Source organism: Mesoplodon mirus (genome assembly GCF_964341445.2).
Source record: "Mesoplodon mirus genome assembly, chromosome: 15".
Lineage (NCBI taxonomy): Eukaryota > Metazoa > Chordata > Mammalia > Artiodactyla > Ziphiidae > Mesoplodon > Mesoplodon mirus.
This window is the reverse complement of record NC_138991.1, coordinates 64,783,447-64,800,166: the sequence shown is the minus strand read 5'-3', so window position 1 is coordinate 64,800,166 and position 16,720 is coordinate 64,783,447. Positions and strand designations below refer to the sequence as shown.

At 58.2% G+C, this 16,720-nt stretch overlaps 1 protein-coding gene across 2 annotated transcripts; it reads left to right on the top strand.

Moving 5' to 3' along the window:
* The first annotated feature begins 325 nt into the window (after nt 1–325).
* On the top strand, nt 326–15,426 carry UBE2I (ubiquitin conjugating enzyme E2 I). Of its 2 annotated transcripts, none has more exons than XM_082644718.1 (7): nt 326–474; nt 5,956–6,031; nt 6,203–6,286; nt 7,249–7,321; nt 12,009–12,118; nt 12,243–12,322; nt 14,803–15,426. In XM_082644718.1, exons 2-7 carry the CDS (start codon nt 5,966–5,968, stop codon nt 14,864–14,866), a joined length of 477 nt encoding a protein of 158 aa, XP_082500844.1. In that variant the 5' UTR covers nt 326–474; nt 5,956–5,965; the 3' UTR covers nt 14,867–15,426. The 2 variants fall into 2 exon arrangements, with proteins under 2 accessions (XP_082500844.1, XP_082500845.1); XM_082644719.1 differs by lacking the exon at nt 326–474 and adding an exon at nt 2,368–2,630.
* Nucleotides 15,427–16,720: the final 1,294 nt, after the last annotated feature.

Below are 16,720 nucleotides of genomic sequence, written 5' to 3'. Positions count from 1 at the left end.
GCCCGCGGGGCATCCGGGGAACCCTTGGAGATCTCGGCCTCCCCGTTACCCCGCCGCTCGCCGGTGTGTCCTCGGGTGGACGCGTGCCCCGTGAAGGGGAGTTTGCAGACGCTCCCTCACATCGGGGACGCGGCTCCTTTAAGGGCGCAGGTGTCCAGGGCGCCGCCTGACTGGAAAGCCGCCGCCGGGCCGGGCCCCCAGGCCGGGCCCGGGGCGCAGGCGCGCGGCGGTGGAACGCGGGCGGCGGACGGCGAACGGCCTAGCGGGCGGCGCGGGGCGTGCGGCGGCGGCAGCGAGTTGCGGGGCAGGCGCGCGGCGGGCAGGCCTCGCAGGCCCCGCCCCGCCCCGCCCGCTCCGGGGTCCTCGAGCGCTCGGGCTGCGCGCGGAGCGGGCTCGGGAGGGAAGTCCCGAGACAAAGGGAGCGCCGCCGCCGCCGCCTCGTCCGCCTCGCTCGCCGGGCCGCGGCCGCCCGAGGTGAGCGTGCGGGGCGGACGGGCCGGGGGCCAGGCCTCGGCGGGCTGAGGCCTCCGCCGCCGTCGGGCCCGGCCGAGCGGGCGTCCTCCACCAGCGGCCCGGCCCGCTCCCGGGAACCAGCCCGCCCCGGGCTGCTGACGCCGTGGCGGGGGCCGGCCCGCTGGGCTCACCGGCCCGCGGCCCGAGCCCCGGCCCGTCGCGGCCCGGGGGGGCGGGGGACGTTTGCTCGGGCGCGCGCTCGGGCGGGTCGCGGCGCGCCGGTCGCGTCCGGGGCCTCAGACGGCGCCCGCCGCTCGGGCCGCGGTGACAGGAGCGCCAAGCCCTCCGCCAAGGCGGAGCGTTTCCGGGGTCAAGGTGTGCGCGCGAACCTGTGGCGCGTTCCAGCCCGGAGAGGACGCACCGCACAAAGAGTGCAAAGCCGCGCGCTGCAGAAGCGCGGGCGCGTTTGGGGGGTGGCGTGTGATGCCTAGAAATGAAAACAAGTCCGAGCTCTTGCGCCTCCGGAGTTCCGCTCCCAGTTGGTGGGACACTGAGTGTTAGCGCTCCGCTTAACGGGGAGATTTCCTCCCAAGACTGCTTTGTACCAATTGCACGGAGGCTGGAACTGGTAGTTAGGCGAGTAGGAGGAAGGCGAGGCAGTGATTAGCTGGGATCATGGTAACGACCAGCACCTGCCCCTAAATCACGGAATTAACTGGTCTGGTTTGTATGATTTGGAAATAAGCTTAGTTCTTCAGTTAGCAAAGTTACTGTTCTGTGTTTGCGGAGCTGGCTTTTGTTGGTCTCCTTTTAAAGCCTGTAGTCCTAAATGTTTCTTGCTCTTAAGGAAACCGTGCGTTTGGATAGAAAACCTACCCAACAGAAAAGGGAGATGGATCCCAAGTTTGTCCTGACTTGTTTATGGCCTTTCGGGTGGTTTAGGCGTGAATTCTGTATCTTGTTGGACCTTTGTCTGGTGAGTCCTGCTGGGGGTTTGAGGCCTTGCTTCAGAAACGGTCTGGGGTCCTGGGAAGTAATGTCAGGAAAGAACAGGGAACTGCACCCGGTCTGGAGTGTCTCCTGAGTGCAGGGTGCCTGCATCAGATGAAGCCAGTGCCTTCCCCTGGGGAGTTTACGTTTGGGTGAAAAGGACCCATCCAGGGCTGCTGATCCTTTATCAGTTTCATCCCTGGCCAACCTGTGGGGTCACAGTGCTATTGTCCATTTTACAGGTGAGATGGTTGAGGGTGGTAGAAGCCACCCGCCCACATGTGCAGCCAGTAAGTGGCTCTGAAGTCTGTGCTGTCAACTAGAAGAGCGGGTTCAAGTACAGCCTGATCTGGAAGAAGATGACGGCAGATTTCCAGGGTCTCCCTGGAGAACCCGGGTCCTCCCCTGCAGGCTGTCCCTAGCAGTTCATAGATATCTTATTTTCATATCTTATGATTTTGCTGTTTTAAAGTGTCTAGTAACACTTAACTGCTCCTTAAGTGCCTCTCTGTCGTTTGGGGAAGGCAGATTCGATCCTAAGTGCGATTCTGAAGGAGTGGCTCCATGTTGTAATTAAAATGTACCAAATTGGCTGCTTTCTCCTGGAGAGCAGGAGGCCAGATCTCTGCCTGGGACAGTGCAGGTGTGCACCTGTGGCTGTTTGCCCTGGTGGTGGAAGCGGTCTTTTTGGCTCCCGCTCTGGTCCATTGGCACCCCTAAGGAAGGGGCTGCAGGAACTCCTGTGGGGACCCCCCCCCGTTACCTTTTGCACCTGAGACAACCACAACTGGTGCTTGGACAGGGCCTGCAGAGGCAGCTTTGTCGGTTGTCAGCAGAAGAGGTGGCCTGTGGCGGGGTCCTGGCACGCGGTCAGCAGGCAGGCTGTGGCGGGGTCCTGGCACGCGGTCAGCAGGCAGGCGGTGCTCAGGATTGCCCTGCTGGCCTCTCCTGCGTCCTGGCCCTGCCCTGCCCCTCCAGAGCCGCCTGAGTGCTGGCTTGCCCATTCCGGAATCCACGGATCCTCGGTGTCCAGAGTGCTGCCCTGGGGCTCCAGAAACCAGTCTTGACGCCTGGCCGAGCACAGACTCAGGAACCTCACGCCAGCTGCTTGTCTTCTGCTGCTGAACTTCTGCGTTCATTAGTTCAGAGGTGGCCGCCAGCCTATGCTGCGTGCTCTGCCCTGGCTGGTGAGGGGCTTGCTGTGGACATCGTCCACATCCCTCAGGCCCCCTGTGGGGGGGTCATTCCCACCAGCCCTGGGGATGAGGTGGGGTTGAGTTCTGTTTAGAAGAGCCATTTGAAGGGTTTGAGAAAGTCTCAGGAATGAAGGTTTTTCAGACTTTGGGGTTACTGCCCTAACCTCCGACAAGAGAGAGTCTTAAAGACAAAAGCGGCTGGCGCTCTCCTGTGCCCTGATCCCCTGCGTCTCCCCGCCTCCCTCAGGCAGTCCCAGGCCCTCAGGACCAGTGCCCACCCTTCTGGCTCTTTCTTACGTTCCTGCACTGAGCCCATTGCTGCAGGCTGTGTCCAGGCGGCCACCTGACCACCATTAAGACCCAGGTGCTGCCCGTCTCGTAGTCGTCCTGCTTTGTGTCTCCTGGCACCTAGCACTTCTCCCCATCTGGGCAGTGACACTCATACCGTTCCTCAATTTATGTTGCTTGAATGAATGAAAATAGCAGACAGAGTTGCGCCATCCAGGGAAGGAGCTCCCAGACATGTTACTGACGGTCAGGTCCACGGATGGGGAGGAGGCGGGCAGACCAGAGCTCTGGGGTTGGGGGGTGGCAAAGAGAAATTCTGTTTTGGGTGCAGGCCTGGTGTTACTTGTTTTGGACTTAATCTTGAGGTTGGGCAGGGTTATAGCCTTTTAGAAGGTGTGCTCGGGTCAGAGTGCTGCCAGGGTAGCAGCTCCTGTCACCATGCCTGCTGAGTGGGGGGCTTTGGGGTTTTTTTGTATATAAATTTATTTATTTATATTTATTTTTGTCTGTGTTGGGTCTTCGTTGCTGCACGCGGGCTTTCTCTAGTTGTGGCAAGCTGGGGCTACTCTTCGTTGCCGTGTGCGGGCTTTTCATTGTGGTGGCTTCTCTTGTGGAGCACGGGCTCGAGTGCAGGTTCAGTAGTTGTGGTGCAGGGGCTTAGTTGCTCCGCGGCGTGTGCTCGACCAGGGCTCAAACCCATGTCCCCTGCATTGGCAGGCGGATTCTTAACCACTGTGTCACCAGGGAAGCCCGGGCTTTGATTTTTGACCCTCGGTTTTTTTCATGATGACATGAGTATATGTGTTTCTTGATGACACACCACATCCCGTTGCTCTGGTGTTTTGTAGTAACTCACCCCACTTCCTGAGACCTGGGCTCGTGGGTGATACTGGAGGCTGCGGTGGCCATCCCAAACCCGCCCCCCGCCCCCCCCCCGCTATGCTTGCTTCTTGGGGAGTCGTCCAAGAGCCAGGTCCCCGCAGAGTTCCTGGCTCCATGGGGCCACTGGGCCTGGGGACATGCCTTTGTAACCGGCGCCCAGTAAGGTAGCCGCCCAGGGCCCCACTGATCGGCTGGTCTGCTGTTGGATTGTTGACCTGACCCCACCTCTCCTGCAGGAACGTGGGCGTGTTTGTGTTGTTTGAGGCCTGGGGCCAGAGTGTCCCAACAGATGCTGGGACAAGGTTTTGATTTGGATTGCTGGAGCACTTGGGGGTCAGCCTGAGCCAAGGGAGGGGGCTGCAGGAGTGATTATGAGGCAGGGGCTGCAGAGAGGAGCAGCTCTCCTGCAGGGAGTGGGAAGGCTCCCTGGGTTTGAGTTGAGGCTCCTCCCTCAGTGGGCAGGTTACTTCTGATCTTCCCTTCTCAGGTCTAAAACGGGCTTGGTGGTCCCCAACTGTGGGTCAGGGCCGGCACAGCTGGGAAGCACGGCTGGTTTCCAGTTCTGTCTTTGGCAGAAGTTTGTTCTTCTGTGCCTGGTTGAGAGCTGTGTTGTGGTTGTGGAGGGTGCCCCGTGTTGTCCTAAGGAACTCAAGGTGCTGGACCTCTTCCCTGCCAGAGGTGCCCGGGCCCTCCAGTGCAAGCCTGCAGGGTGGGGGCAAGCCACCGGCCATGCACGTGTAGGATACACTCTCCTCGGTCTTGTTAAAGGCTTGCTTAATGGAAATACTTGATTCAGAGTATCTTTAATGTTCCCATGGACTCTGAAGACCAGCAAACACACTTGGGGTCAAATTCTCCAGCAGGTAGTCGGGTCTTAGTTGTGGCCTGTGGGCTTAGTTGCCCCGTGGCACATGGGACCTTAGTTCCCCCATCAGGGATTGAACCCGCGTCCTGTGCATTGGAAGGCAGATTCTTAACCACTGGATCATCAGGGAAGTCCCTAAGGGTTGTGTTCTCATGGGCAGGAGGAGGTCGAGGGCAGCAGGGGTTACGATAGAGTGCCACATGCCTGGTCTGGTCTGCGTGCTGCATCAGCAGCACCTGGGAGATGGGCTCACGGCTCCGGGCAGTGAACCTGAATGGCTGATGTCGCCAAGCCCTGAGAGTCTGTGGTCCAGAGGTGCAGGGGAGCCGATATTCGGGAGAGACCAGGAGTTTGCGTAGCTTGGCCACAGGGCCTGCTCCCCCTTTTGTTGACTTTCCCAAAGTCACTGGGAGACAGGTCTTGGCCCACTCACAACAGGTGGAGTGGCAGCGGGTCCTAGGGTGGGGCTGTAGGATGAGAAAGTGGCAGGGGCCAGGGAAGGCCTGAGCCCCCAGGCCTGGTGACAGGTGGGTCTATTGGATGCTGGGGGGGGGTGCTGCCTCTGGACTTGTGCAGCCCCCACCCGTTGCATGGTTAAACTGCTCTCTGCCCAGGGCTGCCTTCCTCTTGGTTGCCTTCCAGGACCAGGGCTCTCCTCCTGGCCGGGCTCGAGTCTAGATTCTGAGCCCCTGATTCTGGGCCGGAGGCCTGCCAGCACCCCCACATCCCTGCACCGGCAAAGGGGAGGGCTTGGTGACTGCCCCTCCCAGGTCTCAGGCCCGTGCTCTGGACGTCCCCATCTTGTCCCTGCCTCTGCTACGGAGTCTGGTGGAATTGGGGTCCCTGTCACTCCAGCGGGTGCCACAGGACAAAGAGGGCAGGGCTAGTGGGCAGGTGGCTGCTGGGAGTGCACAGCGCCCCCTCCCCACGCAGCACCTGGCAGCTGTGTGACCTAGGCCTGGGGCTTTGTTTCTCTGGAGCTCTGTGTCACCATGAAATGCAGGTTACAGCGCATGCCATGGGGGCCTGGGGATGGGAGACCCTCTCCCTCTTCCCTGGTGAGCTGCCTGCACCAGGAGGCTGGGAGCGCCCACCCCCACCCCCACCCCTGGGTGGGGGGAGCTGTGACAGCTTGTCCAGAGCGGCGTGTGGGGCTGGGTGGGAACCTTGGTTTCCCTGCTTCTTGGAAGCAAGGCTGTTGGGCTGGACCGGGCACGGGGTGAGGGGGCAGGGGGCCCACGGCCGCCGGTGCTCATCGCACGCTCTGCCCGTCTCTTCTAGGGACGCAAACATGTCGGGGATCGCCCTCAGCAGACTCGCCCAGGAGAGGAAAGCTTGGAGAAAAGACCACCCATTTGTAAGGAAAGCTTTACTCCTGCGTGTCGCAGGGTGATGGTTTCCCCTTGACAAGAACGTCAGGTCCCTGTGGGTCGGCCATTTGGTCTCTGGGCTGATGCTGGCGGGTTTATCCCGGGAGCAGGGAACCGGCTGCCATGGCACTGATGTGCCCTGTGTTGTTTCCTCTCAGGGTTTTGTGGCCGTCCCAACAAAAAATCCCGACGGCACGATGAACCTCATGAACTGGGAGTGCGCCATTCCCGGGAAGAAGGGGGTAAGAGGGGCTGCCCCCCTTCAGAAGGACTCAGGTTCAAGTGTGTGTGATGATTGTGATGGTCACGCGGGCCGTGGTCCCATCCCCTGGCCAGGGGGACAAGGTTAGGGTGACATGTGGCCCTCCGGGCAGTCTTAATTCAAAAAAGAGCTGGGCTGTAGCAGATGGGGAGGGGTGGCGTCATGCAGCCCCCCTGCCACGTCCCAGGAGCAGGAGGAGCCCTGGAGGGGGTAGAGGGGGGCTGAGGTTGAAGCAGCCCGGACATGGCGATGCTCTGGGGCGGGGGGGGTGTGGGTCTTGAGCCTGGGACACCTGCAGATCCTTAGACACAGAGGCCCGGCATCAGCCACTTAAGACAGCCATGTGGAGCCCCGCGTGTCCTGCACTCATGGGCCACGGTGCTCCCTCCTCCGCTCACCTGAGTGTGCTTGGGTCCATTAGGACTAGCACGTTGGAAGCATTTGGGAGGGAGGGTCTCTTCTTGAGTAAACTGGAAGGAAGGAGGAGACTCCTGAGGTGTCTGGGTGATGACAGGGCTTCATCGTCTCCATTTTCTCCTACCCATGGTTGGTTGTAAACATCAGCAGGAGTAGGCCTGGGGGTGGCGGGTGGGGAGGGGTGTTGGGCCGTGGAACTGGGAGGTTGCCCAGGGACCCATGGGACCTGAGGGAGGAGCCTCGCAGAATGCCCCCCAGGGGAGTCCCCCGCCAAGTCTTCAGTGTACCCACTCAGTGTCGGGGGGAGCCCCCCAGGGCCTCCTGTCTCTCCAGGGAAGGCCCTTTCCAACTCGGGGGTCATGGAGGCCCCAACAGTCCTGGTGGTGGGCTGTGAGCCATTAGGAGTTGCCACTGGGGGGCCCTCACCATCTTGGGGTGCAGCCGGAGCAAGTTCCTTGCCCCTCCTGGGCCCAGCCCGCCGCAGAGGCCCGCAGCACACCTGATCACAGTTTTATTTCCCAACAGACTCCGTGGGAAGGAGGCTTGTTTAAACTACGGATGCTGTTCAAAGACGATTATCCATCCTCACCTCCGAAATGTAAGTAGAGCGCAGTCCTCAGAAGTCGGTCGGCTTCTGCCTGTTCCAGCAGAGAGATCTAAGGTCCTCTTCAGAGAGCTTGGGCCTGTGGAGCTTCGGTTGTGTCCTGCTCTGCTCCTGGGGTGGCTCCAGGGACTCTGATCCCTGGGGCTGGCTGTGGATTTGAGTCTGTTTGTACCCCCAGTGGCTGGAGGTGCACATAATAGGCCCAGTCTCAGACCCAGAATCCCAGCTCTCATCACTGGGAGGTGGGCCCTTAGTGCCACCAAGTTCCAGCCCTGGACGGGGTGGACGTGCAGAAGGACAGCGGTCCAGAGCCTCACCCCCAAGAGGGTTTTGCTGCCTGTTAGAAGTTGATACTTACGTGGTGCAGCGTGTGCACCCTGGGTGCATAGCGTGCTGAAGTCTCCAGAGAAGGCGGCAGGAAGAAAGGGTCAAGGCTGCATCTGAGATAGTGCTGTGGCCAGGCCATCAGAACACATTTCAGCAAAACTCAGAAGGGGCCCCAGGTCCCTCCCCTTTTGTAGCTGGAAATCAGCAAATGCTATCTGTGTGGTTAATTGGGTGTTTTAACGCATGCCCCAGCATGTGAAGAGTGCCCCCGGCACCAAGACTGTGTCAGCGTTCACTCTGGTGGTCAGTAATTCAAGATGTTTGTTATAAAGGCACAACCAGAAGAATTTCTAAAACTAACAGTTAACCACTGGGATGGAGACTTATTTCATTTGGGGTGGTTCTTTGCTGTTTGAATTTTTTTGCCACGTACAGGTATTACCTTAAAGAATATCTTTAATCAGGGACTTCCCTGGTGGCGCAGTGGTTAAGAATCTGCCTGCCAACGCAGGGGACATGGGTTTGATCCCTGGTCTGGGAAGATCCCACGTGCTGCGAAGCAACTAAGCCCATGTGCCACAACTACTGAGCCTGCACTTTGGAGCCCACGTGCCTGGAGCCCGTGCTCCGTAACAAGAGAAGCCACCGCAATGAGAAGCCCGTGCACTGCAGTGAAAGAGTAGCCCCCTCTCGCCGCAACTAGAGAAAGCCCGTGCCGGCAACAAAGATCCAATGCTGCCCAAAAAAATTTTTTAAAGAATATCTTTAATCAAGAAATGAGACATTGTAGCTACTTTCATCATTTCTATTCTACGTTGTATTGGAATTCCAAGAAGATAAAGCCAGACAAGATAAAGAAATCCCAGCAGAAGAACTGGAAGACAAGACTGCAGACAATCTTTCCCTGAGTCTAAGATTGCTGAATAAAAGACTAATTCACAAAATTTTTAATTTAATTTAAAAGAGGGGAGACTTCCCTGGTGGTCCAGTGGTAAAGAATCCACATTCCAATGCAGGGGACATGGCTTCGATCTCTGGTCAGGGAACTAAGATCCCACATGCCGCGGGGCAGCTAAGCCTGCGCGCCACAACTGCTGAGCCTGCGTGCCGCAAACTACAGAGCCCATGCCCTCTGGAGCCCGCGTGCCACAGCTAGAGAGAGAAAACCCGCACACCACAACTATAGAAGAAGCCTGCACGCTGCAACGAAATATCTTGCATGCCCAACAAAGATCCCACGTGCTGCAACTAAGACCCAGTGTAGCAAAAAAAATAATAAAATAAATATAAATTTAAAAGGGAATTCTCTGGTCTAGCTTTCACTGCCAAGGGCGTGGGTTCAATCCCTGGTCGGGGAACTAAGATCCCACAAGTCCCAAGGCGTGGCCAAAAAAAAAAGATCTCTCCGCTGAAAATGATCAGACGTTTCTGCAAGGATCAGGGGCAGCCTTGATCCCTGGCAGGACAGGCCGTGTGCACAGCTCGGAAGACTGTGAGTGCATGTGCCTATTCTCTCCCAGCTCTTCTGCAGGTTCAGTGTGATCCCAGTCACAGCACAAGCAGACTTTTTTGGAAACTGTCACGCAGACTCTAAAAGGCAGGAAATGCAGGGTGCTGAGAACAGCCATGCCCTTGGAGATCTGTGGGGGGGGGATTGTGAGGCCTAGGCTGAGGCTGCTTGGGTGAGGAGAGCACCCAGACCTGTAGGATGGCAAGATGGAAAGCGGGCTGAGACCTGCTGCAGGGGCACTGAGACACGGGCCTGCAAGGCAGAGTCCAGAGAGGCCAGCCGTATACAGGCTTGGCTGATGACAGGCAACTCTGGGAGGCGTGGGGGGCCCAGTGGAAGGAGAGCTCACTCTCCTGCGGATCTTGGTGCCCGGTGGGAAGTACAGCTGTGGAGGAGACGGGAGGACCTCTCCATCACGTGGGCGGGCTGAGAGCACTTTAACCATAAGGAGAGAAAGGATGAGCTGGACTGCATTTAAATCAAGACCATCTCCTCACCAGGAGACACCAGTGAGAGTGAGGAGGAGAGAGATGGGATGTGTTTGTCAGTTCTCGTTCCAAATACATCAAGAGCATCTGCACTTCAGTGAGAAAGGGCAAACCGCCATTAGCTTAGGCCCTTCACAAAAGAGGCTCTCCACCCAGCCAGTGGGCACAGGGGAAGGTGCCTGACCTCGTCACCAGACACTGCAAGTGACAACCCAGCGGGAACAGGCAGGCAGTGGGGAGGGAGGGGCCCAGCTCTAGAGAGCACTTCCCTCGGAAAGCTCTCGGTTTGTCTACTGAGGCCACACTTAGCGCCTGCCCTGGGACCGGCTGTTCACTGAGGAGAGACCCAGTGCAAGTGTGCACACCGAAAGGCCTGGGCGGCATGTGTCCGGAAAAAGCTGGGGGCAGCGCAGGTGTCTGTTCACAGTAGAACGGACAGATGAACAGTCTGCAGCAGAGAGAAGGAAGAGTCTGTGAGTGTTCGTGACATGAGTGAGTCTCCCAGATGCCGAGGAGCTGGACCAAGTTCCGTTTGTGGAGGTCAGCAGTCCATGTGATGGCAGTGTTAGGAGTCAGGAGGGTGACCTGGTGCAGAGGGAAGGCAGCCAGTCACCTGAGGTGGGGTTGAGGGGCTGGGGGGTGCTGGGAGACAAATAACTGACAAAGGGCCTGTGTCCTGCGTATATAAAGAGCATCTGCAAGTCAACAAGAAAAGCGTGTGAGAGGTTTAAAGAAGAGCTTCTCCAAAGAAGCAGCAAGTGTGTCGCAGGGAGTGAAAGGAAAATGCAAATCAGAACCATGAGAGGCAGCCATTGTCATCAGGGTGGCTGAATTCCATGGCTGACACCACCAGGGGCTGGTAAAGTCACAAAGCGTGGGAACATGCAGACCCTGCTGGCGGCATGTAAGTTGATACAGCTGCTGTGGAAATGAGTAGTATCTACTCAAGTTCAACACGGACCCCTTGCAACCCAGCATTTTCACATTGTGTGCACTAGAATTCACGTTCAGGAATGTTTGCAGCTTCAGTCGTAGTAGCTCACATGTGCACCTACGGTGGGGTGGGCAAGTCCATGGGCAGCTTCTCCCAGTGAAGCCTGTGTGGCAGCAAGGTGCAAACTGACCCTTGGGTGTAGAGCCGCGAGTCCTGGTCTGGGGGCAGGGTGGGTGTACAAGTTGGGATAATGAGGCAGGTGAGGGAGGGAGTTTTCTGGAAGCTGTTGGTATGAGTGGGTTTGTTCATTTTTGGTAATTCATCAAGTGTACTACACTTGCTGAACTTTTCTGGGTATAATTAAATAATGTATTAAAAATCAAGAGAAAGGGGGAAAGCGCCCAGATGAGAGAAAAACACACATTAGGTGAGTTAATGGACCCTGGGTGGGGCTCATTACGGCAATTTTTTCCTGCCTTTTTTTTTTTTTCCCCTTTATTATTTTTGTCCGTGTCACAAGGCATGCAGGATCTTAGTTCCCCAACCAGGGACTGAACCCACGTCTCCTGCAGTGGAAGCGCAGAGTCCTAACCACTGGACCATCAGGGAAGTCCCTCCTGCTTTCTGCTGTTGTTTTCAAATTTCCTACATGTATTCTTTTTTCTTTTTTGTTTTTTTTTTTTAAAGAAAATTAATTTTTTTTGCTTTTTGTTATTTTGTTTTTGAAGAAAGAATGTGGGGTCCTAAAAGCCTCTGTTTTGAAGCAGGATGATCTGCTTTGAAAATGGCCACTTGGGGCCTCCCTGGTGGCGCAGTGGTTGAGAGTCCGCCTGCCGATGCAGGGGATACGGGTTCGTGCCCCGGTCTGGGAGGATCCCATATGCCGCGGAGCGGCTGGGCCCGTGAGCCATGGCCGCTGGGCCTGCGCATCCGGAGCCTGTGCTCCACAACGGGAGAGGCCACAACAGTGAGAGGCCCGCATACCGCAAAAAAAAAAAAAAAAAGAAAGATAATGGCCACTTGTTTGGAAGGGCCTCTGAGTTTCTGCCCTTGGCTTTCCCACAGGACCCTCCTCACCTGCTGCAGTGGCCCCTTCCCATTTTCCTGAGTCAGGCCACAGCCCGGCTGGGAGGACATGGGGGCAGCCACCTGGGGCTCTGTGCTCTGAATGCCAGCCACCCCGGGTGGGGTCCTGGGAGCACGTGGCTTCCCCTCTGAGTCTGTCAGGAAGGTGGCTGCTTAGTTCTCCCACCTCCTCCCACTTTGAGGCCAGTTTCGTTTTTCTAAGTAGTTCTTGGCCAGGTGCCTGGTGACCAGCCAGGTTCCCCATTGTAGGGGGAGAGGCACCATCAGGGCAGGACATTACTTGGTAGGAAGACACCTGCCACCAGAAACATGTTTCTTTCATTCCCTTTGCTCCAGGCAAGTTTGAACCGCCGTTATTTCATCCGAACGTGTACCCCTCGGGCACAGTGTGCCTGTCCATCCTGGAGGAGGACAAGGACTGGAGGCCGGCCATCACGATTAAGCAGGTATGGAGTGCGAACTCCCTCCACCCTTCAGGGCCCGAGGGCCAGTGGTCCTCCATCCCGGGAAAGTTTGCCTTTCAGCCCGCTGGCCTCCCACCTTGCTGTGTTTGTTTTGTCTCTTACGCAGATCTTATTAGGAATACAGGAACTTCTAAATGAACCAAATATCCAAGACCCAGCTCAAGCAGAGGCCTACACGATCTACTGGTTAGTAGCAATCCAGCCCCGTTTGCTGCAACTTCTTCTTGGCCTCCCTAAGTCTGGTCTAGGCTGCCTCTGACAGCCTGGCTGGGAGGCAGCGGTGGGGGGGTGAGACACGGCAGCCGGGCTGTCCTGCAGCCACGGGATCTGCATGTGCGGAAACAGGTGACCCGTGGTGGGGGGGGTGTCAGGAAGCGGAACTCAGGTGTTGGCCACTTTGTGTCTGAGCTGTGGCCGGGCCGGCCCTGGGACTCTGGTCCAGCTCAGAGGGAACGTCCCCCTGAGTGGGGCCCTGAGGGAGGGATGTCCAACAACCCAGCTCAACCAGGGACCCCAGACCTCCCACCTCGGCCCTCCTGCTGCTCTCCCCATCTCCAGCCCCTCTTCCTGGTCCCGCCTGGGTGTGGTGCCTCCCATGGGGGTGGTCAGTGGGGGCATGATGATCAGGTTGTTCTTGGCCACCCAGCTGCTGTGATCCCTACCCCCCCACCCCCCAGTGCCAGGCGTCCACTCCATGCCTGGCCCTTCCCCGCATGGCACATGGGTCCTGCGTCCACTCTCCGTGATGAGGGAGGAGGCCTGGTATGACGTCATTGGGGTGAGCAGTGGTTAAACGTGGTGTGTGGGCCTGTGGTCCTCCGCAGGCTGGTCTGGACGGGGCCTTAAGCTAGGCTGGGGCTGTGACGCCCATTGCTCCATCTGCCCACGTTTAGAAACCCAGGCCCACACCTGAGGGGAATTGGGCAACAGAGCGTAGCATTTTCTGAGGACAGTGCCCAGGTGCCCCAGTGGCCTGGAACCCAAGGGGCTGGTCCTCGGGAGAGGCCAGGCAGGGACCTGTTCCTTCCTGGAGGGCATCTGGAGTAGGAGGTGGAGGGTAAAGCGGAGGCTGAGACTGTCCTCGGGCTGCTCTGAGCATCCGGCACCCCAGCTGTTACGAGTCCACCTGAGAGAAGCACCACGTTGCAGGAGAGGTATTTCTCTTCCCAAGATGGCTCAGGTCTCTGGGCCGAGCCCAGTGTTATCTAAGGGCATAAGACACCCCCCGGCAGGGCCAAGGTCCCAGAGCCCCCTGGCCCACCCCCTCCAGACTTCAATCTGGCCTCCTCCCTGGGGCTTCCCGCTAGGGGGCATTGCTCAGTGGCTCGAGTGGAGCGTCAGTGACTCCTGCCCTGACCTCAAGCTGGGCGCTGTGTGCTTTCACTGCTGCGCCCCGTTGGCCCCGCACCCTTTGTAAGTAAGGCCACTGGGGTACTCGTTTGAGCTGAGCCCTTGCAACAGAGGCGTGTGGCCCTCGAGCTCGAGATGTCTCCTTGCTGCTCATAGAGCAGAGCCGGGTTTTCCTGGGTTTCCTGTGTTGGCGGCAGCGGCATGCGGCCGAGGTACCATGCGACACTGCTCTGCACCGTCAGGCACCGAGGCTCTTCTGGTTGTGTGGTCGGTCCTGGCCCAGGCTGGTGGGGTCTGCCCGCGTTCCCACCTTGCTTCCGAAAGGTCACAGGGCACGTCCTACACTGGCAGGTGCCTGCAGCCCCGTCCCGGCCTTCACTTGGTCAGTGGCGGAGCTGGACTTGGCTGTTTCGCCCACTCCTTCCAAAGCCCCCCAGCCACTGCCTCCGCCCTGGGGCTGTGGTGGCCTGGGCTTGACACAACACTGGGAGCCAAGGTCAAAGGTCAGGGGCCAGGGGTGGGTGCGCTCAGACCACTGTAGGCGCTGGTCCTGTGACCTTGCTCTCTAGCTCTCAGGGCCACACCAGCCTCCTTGGCGCCGGGCCAGCACAGGGCCGCACCCGCAGCTCTGCCTCTGCTGCTGGCGCTGCAGCCATTCCCCAGGGAGGCCACAGGCAGGGTGCTGGGTACTGGAGCCTTCGGCGCTGTGGTGCAGCTGAGGAGCTTCTGCCACCCGCCGCCTGGGCTGTGGTTACAGCTGGGCCTCAGGCCATGGGCTGCGCTCTGAGGGGCCTCGCTGGTTGCACAGCACAGCTTGGAAGGACCCCTGACTTTCTTACGGGGGGCTTTGCACACCTTCGTGAGGGTCACTGACCAGCCCCAGCACTGGGTGTCCAGGAACCCTGTCTGCAAATGTCTCCCCTTTGGGCGATGCACACCGGCCCCTTTTATCAGCGGTGGTTCTCACCCTAGAGCCCCAGCTGGGGTCCTGCCTGGCTGCCGTAAGCTGCTCGCACCTTCTCCCACGGTACTGAGAGCCGAGGGCGAACCCCACAGAGGTTTGTGTCTGGTTTTGAAGCAGATGGTCCTGGGAGGTCTGTTTCCTCCAGTGACGAGTGTGATGGATGCTGCCTCAGAGGTAGGGAAAGAAGCTGCTGGTCGCTGGCTAGATCGGCAAACCCACACGGCTCACCCTCCTCCCAGTTTGGCCCAGGACCGGTGCCCCCGAGACCTCCTCGCTCATGCGCTCCAGGCTTCCTGGGCGCCCTCAGGCAGCGGCAGCACCTTCTAACATGTCTCTCTTTTGACCTCCTCAGCCAAAACAGAGTGGAATACGAGAAAAGGGTTCGAGCACAAGCCAAGAAGTTTGCTCCCTCATAAGCAGCGACCTGTGGCATCATAAAAAGGAAGGGATTGGTGTGGCAAGAACTTGTTTACAACATTTTTGCAAATCTAACGTTGCTCTCTACAATTACTGGTCACCTGGGGAGGGTTGGGCGGGCGCCATTTTCCATTTCCGCCACTGGTACAGTCTCGGCTCGCTGAATCGCCCAGTTTTTCATACAGGGTCTCTTCCTTCAGTCTTTTGTATTTTTGATTGTTATGTAAAACTTGCTTTTATTTTAATATTGATGTCAGTATTTCAACTGCTGTAAAATTATAAACTTTTATACTTCAATGAGTTCCAAGGAGCTAGTTCCTTTGCTCGCGGATGCAGGCATGCTTCACGCCGTCTAGAGCTGCACTTAGCCTTCAGCTGGCTGCACGAAACAGAAAATCAGACCTGCCCCGCCCCGCCGCCTCCTCTCCCAGAGCCCGGCTTGTGTTGCTTACGAGCCTCAGATCCAGTCAGCCAGCGTCGCGTTTCCGCATCACTTCCTTTGTGTTTATATGGCGTTTGTCTGTGTTGCTGTTTAGAGTAAATAAACTGTTTATATAAAGGTTTTTGTTTCATTATCATCATTAAAAGTGAGGAGGTGACTTCAGTGTGCCCAGAACCCCCCACTTGGCCCCATCCTCTGTAAATAGTGCTGTGTATTCTGTCCCCCCGATGCCAGTGCTCTGGGTTGCAGAGTGCTAGAGAGTTCTGGTCTGGTCAGGTTGGAACTGGCATCGAGACCCTTGTAAAGCTCGCACCGCCTGGGCCATCAGGAGGACGAGATGCCTAACCCAGGCCAGGCGGGCCCGGGGAGGACTGCCATTCAAGCAGCTCGCCCCCTCAGTGCCATCGCAGGCGGCTGAGGGTGGCTGGGCCCTGGCAGTGGAGCCCAGCCTGTGGGTGAAGTGTGTGGCCTCCTCTTGCCCAGCAGCGCCCTGGCCTCAGCAGCTGCCCCAGCCTCTACATGTAGCACCTGCGCCATCCCTCCCCGCAACTCCCACCAACCCCCACTCCTGTGCTCACGCATCAGCGTCCCCGTGTCCCTGCCAGACGCAGGTGTTCCTGGCACCAGGACACCGAGAGAGCAGCAACCGGCCACCGCCTGCCCCTCAGGCTCTTCCCTTTTCCTGAAGCATCTGATCCTGCTCTGCCCGCTACGGATGAGGCCGCTGAAGCTGCAGAACCTCCTTGACATCCTCGACGCTGTCGGAAGTGGGCCTGGGTCCCGGCTCAGCAGGAGCTGCCGAAGATGGAGCCGGGAAGTGGTCGACGCTGTCGGAAGTGGGCCTGGGTCCCGGCTCAGCAGGAGCTGCCGAAGATGGAGCCGGGAAGTGGCAGAGGGGGCCGGGCCCGTGTCCTGCACCCCGGCACTGCCAAGGCGGTTACTTGGCCTCCGGGTCCCAACGAGGCCTGGAGCCAGCCTGCCCTCCCACCCTGAAGACCCTCGCTGGGGGACCCCTGCACCTGTGGCTCCGGCCCACAGACCCAGGGACAGGGTGATCCCTATAGGAGCTCGAGGAGGACTGGTCACCCGGGCCCCTGGTCAGGAAGGGCCAAGGCTCGCCTTGGGAAACATGTGGCCCGGCAACAGGATCGTGGTGGAAGTTGGGGGCCCCTGAGCCCACAGCACCTGTGGGTCAAGGCCCCAGTGCCTTCCTTCCCAGCTCACTGAGCTGGATGTGTCGAGTTGCTGAGCTCCCAGTTTGATGTCCACAGTGTGTTGGGCACAGAGGGCCTTTGAGGGATCCAACGGGTTGTGTATTTGTAGCCTCTCCCAGAATGTCTTATTTTGTAATGACCGAACTACTCTTAGTAATAGTTATACATGTATATGGTTAATATATATGGAAATTCAA